General features: G+C 41.7%; 1 protein-coding gene across 1 annotated transcript; it reads left to right on the top strand.

Moving 5' to 3' along the window:
* The first annotated feature begins 897 nt into the window (after nucleotides 1–897).
* spag6 (sperm associated antigen 6) lies at nucleotides 898–7,084 on the top strand. The gene is made up of 11 exons (XM_042228800.1): nucleotides 898–1,229; nucleotides 1,334–1,429; nucleotides 2,118–2,284; nucleotides 3,299–3,482; nucleotides 3,654–3,859; nucleotides 5,110–5,283; nucleotides 5,371–5,523; nucleotides 5,650–5,841; nucleotides 6,277–6,393; nucleotides 6,490–6,635; nucleotides 6,846–7,084. The coding sequence occupies exons 1-11, from the start codon at nucleotides 1,205–1,207 to the stop codon at nucleotides 6,907–6,909; spliced, it is 1,524 nt and encodes a 507-aa protein (XP_042084734.1). The 5' UTR covers nucleotides 898–1,204; the 3' UTR covers nucleotides 6,910–7,084.
* The last annotated feature ends 1,152 nt before the right edge of the window (nucleotides 7,085–8,236 follow it).

Raw genomic sequence — 8,236 nt, forward strand, 5'->3', positions numbered from 1 at the left:
AACAACAAAGAAAAACGAAAAAAATAAAAATAAAAAAATAATCATATAAAGGCTCATATAGAAATATGCTCCACTTCCTGCAGCCTTCATATTTTATTTGGGGAAACCTCCCAAGAAAGCGAAGTAAAACGAAATACTTGCGTATTAATATTTACACAGAATGAGGTGTTATCTGGCGCCAAACTTAGTTACAATAGAGCTAAGAAAATTAATAAAAAAGAAAAGATAGTAAAATCGACTTTTCCTTGCATTTAGAAAACAAAATAATAATATGAATCCTATACGTAAAAGTTGCCAATATTTCAAATGTAGGCTAGCAGATGCAGACAGGTTTGCAAACTCCCGCTAACAAGTTTAAGTAAGAAATAAATAGGATCAGCCATTTAACTCCTATAGGCAAACCTTTTTACACTGTCATGAGCGCATAAGCCTTTTTTAAAAAATAATCATTTATTAATAGACGGAGTTTCCTCTGTCGCCTGATTACATTTATTACTCTTTTCCCCACTAAAACAAGATATGAAACTGATCGATATTTTAGAGACAACAAAAACAATAACGACTATTCGGACCATGTCACTTATTAAATTTTAAGTTACCCCATTCATTCATTCATTCATTCATTCATTCATTCATTCATTCATTCATTCATTCATTCATTCATTCATTCATTTATAGCAACGACATTATTTAGAGCGGTCTACATGAGCTCATCCAGGGAGGTTATATGAGGACACATGTAGGGATTAAAAAAATAAAAGAAACTCATGTTGAGAGCTCACTCATAATGCACGCTGTGTTTTCACTTTCTTCAGTTTTTGCCGCTTTCATTTTTCGTTTTTCTGTTCAATAAATCCCCGCAGAGTGAGACAGCGTCGTGTTTTAGCGGGAACTGAAAACAGCGCAAAGTGAACCTAGGAAGTCCTTAGATCTCTCACTTTGAACACTTTTTCGGAAAACACGAGCCGTGGCGAGCGGACACGAGCGTACCGGGAGTGATTCATCACTCTTTTTTTCCTAGTAGACGATCTTCGACGAGGACACACTGCGTCCCGTCTGTTGCCGTGGCGACCGGTAATCACAACACTACCTGTTGAGGACCAGACCTTGAAAAATAGCACCGTGTTTCGTTGGAAGCAGGAAGATAACGGTGTAAAAAGTGTGAGAGGACGCGGTATCCATCAATACCGCACATTACACCACAATGTCGCAGCGCCACGTCGTTCAAGGTGAGCTTCATGAGGTGTAGTGATGAGGCCGAGCGGATATTTCACTCCACTGTTTTCACGCCTTCCGTCTGTTCTGTCACTTCTGTTACTTCTGTTCTCTGCAGTTTTCGAACAATATCAGAAAGCGAGGATGCAGTTTGTGCAAACTGTCGCTGATCTCGCGAACCGGCCACAAAATATAGAACTACTCCAAAATGCAGGTAAGACAGCCGACATCTGCTTCCTTTACTCACTCCTTGCCAGGGTTGGGACAAAAAATCGACTAGAGACCGGCCCACCAGGTGTTATAAGTAAAGCTATAAAGCCTTTGAAAACAAATGCTGTTGTGACAGTGATGTACACTGTCTTGTTGGTATATATGTATGATTTCTATACATTTGACATCAGTTGACCACTTTGGTTGAAAGATTCAGATAATTATTTATTAAAAGCTAGACATTTTAAATGAGAATAAGAAAGAAAAGTATTTCTTTGTGCCCCCCTTCCCTGTTAATGCCCACCTGGCCCACTGGCAAAAGTTACCAGCTGTCAGCTACGTAGAAAAATCCTGGTGTTGTCTCTCAGAAACAGTTCATAACTTCCCTTCAACTCATTCATGTCACCTAAAAGGTAAACATGTTTCTCCATCACCTGTTCAGCTCTGATGATTCAGTCAGGACATCTCCTGGTTTCATCATGACCAGCACCTTTACGGCTGTGGCTCCAGCAAACATCAGCTGATACTAGAACGTAATATTAAATAAAATATCAAGCTTAAACGTGCTTCTGTGGTTTAAGCGCAAGATCTGCTGGTTTCCTCTTTCTGGGACAAAGTGGGCGATAAACAAACAAGAGCCCAGCCCAGCTGTGCTCCTGCCCCCTCCTCTCCTCACCTCTGTTTTCCTGCAGGTGTGATGTCCCTGCTGCGCCCCTTGATGCTTGATGTTGTCCCCAGTATCCAGCATACAGCAGCTTTGGCTCTGGGCCGCCTGGCAGACAACAGTGAGGACCTCGCAGAGGCTGTGGTGAAGGAAGACATCTTGCCACAGCTGGCCCATTCCCTGGCCTTGCAGAATGTGAGCATCCAATCTTCCTGACAATTTTCTACTTCAGTTTGATTTTCCAGTTTTGATCTGTTTGTGTGTGTGTGTGTGTGTGTGATAGAGAGAGAGAGAGAGAGAGAGAGAGAGAGAGAGAGAGAGAGAGAGAGAGAGGGAGGAAAGAGGCAGTCAGTGGCTGTCACCCTTTAGGACCTCAGGGTCAGCCATTTGAATGTGAGAATGTGTGTTGGGGTAACTTGCCCGCCTGGGGGCTACTTCAAAACCTAAGAGCAAGCAGACCTTTGTTTCCTCTTTCTTTTTGCTGTCAGCCCACTCAGAGGCTCAAAATGCAGTTTTTTTTCTTGTTTTCTTAATATTAAAATTTGTTGTTATTGTATTTGTCAAATAAGACGAAAGTAAAACCAAACACACAAAAAGCCCTCCTCTAAAACAAGTAGAAAATAAGATCACAGTGCTTTGCAGATTTTAAAAGTGAGGTGACAACCCCCAACATACCATCTGTTTACAGAGACCAACCTGGGGCCTCCTTAAAAGCTCAAAAATAAATATCAGAGTGAGATTTCTGTGGTAGCTCACGGAGCAGAAAGAAAAACACGCCTTTTCCAAAATCTCCCAGGATCTAGTGATTTTGTACGCCACAGCACGGGAATCATGGGAAGGGAATTGCAATGTTTCATCATGGGGTAAAAAGAGATCATTTTAGAAATTTTTTGTATTGATTTGCAGTGATTTCTTTTCCTGTAGGGGAGCAAGTGGACCAAACCCCACCCGACAGCAAAATACTAATCAGGAAGCCCAACAGAATTAACACATCCCCTCACTGCACTGTGTGGCTGTATATATTATTTTATTTACATACTTTGTAGGAAAGCTTCAGAGCACAGAAGCCATATTTCTGGACATTTTTAGAGAAACCCATGCAGCAAAAATGTAAAATATTTAATATGATTTACGTAAGATGACAGTTTAATTGAAGGGTGCAGATCATTTTAAAAACTGATGCAGGTGTCTGTGTATGTTTGTGTGCAGAGGTTCTATAAGAAGGCAGCAGCATTTGTTCTGCGTGCAGTAGCCAAACACTCCCCAGAGCTGTCGCAGGCTGTGGTGGCCTGCAGGGGGGTGGACGCTCTGGTTCTGTGCCTGGAGGAGTTTGACCCCGGGGTGAAGGAGGCTGCTGCCTGGGCTTTGGGCAACATTGCACGACACAATGCGGGTTAGGAGGGTACACTCATCAAGAAGCTGATAGAGAATGACTTCATGGAGTGATTTCATAGTTCGAGCATGCAACACTTTATGATTTACTACATTTTTCTAACATCATTCTTTGTTTCACAGTTTTTTGCGTGTGTATGTGTTCACCGCCTTTTCCTCCTCTCCCATGCAGCCTTGTCTCAGTCAGTGGTGGACGCGGGTGCCGTTCCCCTGCTGGTCTTGAGTCTTCTGGAGCCAGAGATGGCCCTCAAACGCATCGCAGCCTCCACTCTCAGTGACATCTCCAAACACACGCCAGAGCTGGCACAGACTGTGGTGGACACTGGAGCCATCGCACACCTGGCACAGATGATCCTCAGCCCAGACACCAAGCTCAAGGTGAGGCCCTAATGACTGTTTCGATGTCTCGTCAGAACAGCGGATGCTTTAGCTCAGGTTAACATGTGTCAAAATGCGAATCAAAGAAACGCCAGCCTTATTTAAATACATTAATTCATTATTTTTACACAGTAATTTATAATCTTTTTAAATAACTTATTTGGGTTTTTTTTTGTTAAATGTTTAAAAGAAACACAATAAATAAAAAAGTAGTCAAAACATAAAGTGTAAAGCCTCAGAATATTAATGATTTTTATGCTAAAATATGTCATCTAGACATGGGTACATTAGCAATGTGTACTGTGATTTTCCAACACTTACTACACAATTTATGTAAATTTAAGGTGTACTTTTCAGTACTTAAAATACGTATCCGTCCCTAATTATCTTTAAAATGTAGGAAGAGTAGAATGAGGACCTAACAAGTGGCAGTTTTAAAGAGAACAAATTATATTCTAAATATTTTTGGATCACTGAATACTTTTGGAGTATAAAAGTAAGGATTTCCATATTCTACTTTACGTTGATCTTTTTTATGTAATGGATATTTTTGAAATATTTTGGTGTAAATGATAAACAATTATCATTACGGGTGTGGGTAGTATTATTTTAAAAAAGTATGTATGTTAGTGTGTACTATAAGAATTTTTTTATTTGTACAAAAATATGACAGAATAATTACAACCACGCAAGGAGTTGTTCTTTTTTTGTGCTACTTAGCAACTCCATTGATTCACATTTCAAAAAGTGTTATCCTGTCCTGGGATAATTTATTATTTCTGACTTACTAAAATATTCCTGCAGAATTTTATTTTGAAATGTTGGCATGAAAATATCTTTCACCGTGAATACTTAAGAGGAAACTTTATTCAGTGCAGACCTCTTGAGCACAAATTCTGATTGTACAAAATTCAGTTAAAGCTTATAAATGATCAGTGTTTTAAAATCTGCGAGGCTTAAATATTGAAAAAAAAAAGTCTTGTGTAAAATATGAAAATCATTTTTTTATAAGGACACTTTCTGAAACCAATCACTGTTAAAAAAAATTAACATGCTTAGAATTTGGATAGGTTTTCACTTTCAGACGGAGTTATACATTATGTTCTAATTTCTTGTTAATAAAACAAAATTACCAGAAGGAAAAGATGCTGTAAATTTAAATGGAGAACATGCAGTATTGACTTAATCTCCATTTCAACACTGTAAATGATCTCTGAAAATATTCAGGCATCTTTTTTGTCTCCATCTAGAGGCAGGTGTTCGCTGCCCTCACTCAGATCAGCAAGCACTCCGTGAGCCTGGCAGAGATGGTGATAGAAGCTGAGATCTTCCCCGCAGCCATGTCCTGTCTCAGAGATCCAGATGAGTACGTCAAGAAAAATGTCGTCACCCTAATGAGGGAGGTGGTGAAACACACTCCAGAGGTACGGCGCGCACTCACATTTGCAGGCACAAACGCACACAAAAGAGACGCACAGTCAAGTGCCTGCATGCGTGTTTTGTTTTCCCAGCTGGCCCAGGTGATTGTGAACTGTGGGGGCTTGGAAGCAGTGATTGACTACCTGGGCAATTGCCATGGAAACGTGCGTTTGCCTGGCATTATGATGCTGGGATATGTGGCAGCTCACAGTGAAAGCCTTGCCATGGCTGTCATTGTCTCTAAGGTGGTAATAACTCTTTATGTGACAGCTAATCCAGCCACTGAAGCCAGTGATGTTTCTTCATGCTTGCTATGTAGGTCATGTTAACTGAGGCGGCCCTGTTGTGCTGTGTGCCCTCCTGTCCTGCAGGGGGTGCCCCAGCTGGCCCTATGTCTGTCGGAGGAGTCTGAAGATCACATCAAGGCGGCCACAGTCTGGTCAGTGGGCCAGATAGGGCATCACACCCCTGAGCACGCCAAGGCAGTGACCACAGCTAACCTGCTGCCCAAAATACTGGAGCTTTACATGAACGCCAGCAGCTCTGAGGACCTGCAGACCAAAGTAAGGGTTTCCTCTGAGCATCCAGAGAATCAGCCTTTTTTCTCACAGCACAAAGTCACAAAAGTGTTTGCTTATGAGTTTTTATGTTTACATGACTTTTAAACAAACTAATTACAGTCAAAGGCCCTGTTATCAGCGACAGAAGTACACCTTCGGTACACTCTCAGCTGCACTAAAAGAGAATAGGATTAGAATTGAGGAGCCTTTTTTCAGCCATGCAAAGTATCTAAAATCAAAGGTTAGCTGGGAAGTTATTCAAAATAACTATTTATTTGATTGGTTTTGGACATCAGCACCAAGCTGTTCCACTTGGAAGTTACACTTCTGTCCCAGTCTTTGCTGTTTTTAAGGACTCGTTGAGTCTAGTGTCTCTCTCCTATAATGTCTCTGAGTGGGATCAGATGTGAAGGACTTTCTTTTCTTGTGCACTTTTAGAGTAAAAAAGCTCTGAAGAGTGTTCTGCAGAAGTGTACTTACCTGCCAAGTCTGGAGCCCCTCCTCTATGAAGCTCCAAGCAACATCCTTAAACATGTGGTCTGTCAGTTCAGCAAGGTAACTCTACAAGCAGGACCATAATCTGATCAAGTCTTTTTTTATTTGGTGTCATTTAGTTCAAGACTGTTTTTCACGCCAGTCCTTTTCTCAAAGGTGCTGCCTCATGACAGCAAAGCACGGCGCCTCTTTGTGACCAGTGGTGGACTGAAGAAAGTCCAAGAGATCGAGGCTGAGCCCGGGTCTCCCCTCCAGGAATACATCAATGCCATCAACGGCTGTTTCCCTGAGGAGATAGTGAGGTACTGTGTTCCTCCCAGCAGACACGCTCGTGCATGCTGGAGTATACTTTTTGATTTCCGAACCTTGTTATCCACAGCAGATCATCTGACCATATATCATGTTTTTAGAAAAAATGTGACTAAATGAAAAGCTTAAAAATGAACAAAAATGGAGGTTATATTATGGAGATTCTTCAGTGGCATTTACAGTATGTGTCATCTGTGTTTCAGGTACTACTCTCCTGGCTACTCGGAGGCCTTGCTTGAGCGATTAGATGACTACCAGCCGGCCTGACATTGGCTCACAGCACACATCCGGTGTCCATATTCATGTGAAGATATACTGTGCCTTTACAAATGTTTTTCTTTTCCTTTTGTTTTTCCCCAAAAGTTTTCATGCCAACTGTTAAATTAAAAGGCCGAATATCCAATAAAAAGACAGCATCCAGGCTAGAATGTTCTCTTTAGATGCTACACCTGCTTCTGCAGTCTAACGGTGCATCCGCAGCCAGCGTGACATTTCATGCAGTTGGAAGTGTTTCTGTTCTGCACAGAGAGGTCAAAGGTCAGGTTCAGTGACACAGCAGCAGGTAGTGGAGATTTAATTAGGCTGTGTGCTCGCTGACACGTGGATCTGACTCAGCCCCCGTCTAAGCTCCTCAGCTCCTGAGACAGAGACATCAAAGTCATACTCTTGGATAGAGACATGTTACAGCGTTATTTCTTTACTTGGCTCATGGCGGGAAACAGATGGCTCTTATATAAAAGCTCGTGTCCATCGGTGCTTGTTATTACGTCACATAATGCAGAAAAGCAACAAAATAAATAAATGCATTAAAAGAAAAGAAAAAAACATGACAATGAATTCACCTGGCGTGTGCTCATCGGCTGCTGAGCTCTGCAGGGCTCAGTCTGCCCCCTGGCGGTTGTGAATATCGCTGCACTTCAGCTGCGCGCGTGTGCGTGCAGCAGCTGCGGCGCACATGGCGAGTCGCTCTTTGTTTATTGTGTGCTGGGTTTCCCGCACTGAAGGGACGGTGCGGGTCAGCCCCGGCCTCTTACCGCTGCACGGGTCTGGACGCATCACGACAGCAGCTGCCGACACACTCTCTTATTATAAAAATAAAGACGTGTGCTCGCGACAGGACGCATTTGATCGCCTGTAGCGTCACGTGAATTGTACAGAATGATTGTAGACCAAACGCTGTTCTCTTACTGCACTGATCGTTTTATATTTGTTTTTAAATTTGTATTTATTTATTTGGGTTTTGAACCACTTGCAGCTCCGTGTGAATAATAAACATGCTGTAGAGGTTACAGGTTAAAGAAGCATGAAGCACGAATTAGAGAAATGTTTGAAAACATAAGCTGCCGTGTTTCTTCCTCATTGGACTCTCGTACTGAAAAGTGTGAAACCTTCATCCAAAGCCACAGGACGACCAGAGGCAAAGTGTTTTAATTTTGTGCGTTCGTTCCCCTTAAACTACTGTACGAAACTAACACGTACAATAACAATAATAATAAAAAACAACAACTAAAAAATTGGATATAGTTATACTGATCCAAAGACTTGTAATACGAGTACATGACGCTGATGGTTCATTAGTTTAGTATAAAATTTT

Source organism: Haplochromis burtoni, unplaced genomic scaffold (assembly GCF_018398535.1).
Source record: "Haplochromis burtoni strain Fernald_Lab_line unplaced genomic scaffold, NCSU_Asbu1 Contig_1, whole genome shotgun sequence".
Classification (NCBI taxonomy): Eukaryota; Metazoa; Chordata; class Actinopteri; order Cichliformes; family Cichlidae; genus Haplochromis; species Haplochromis burtoni.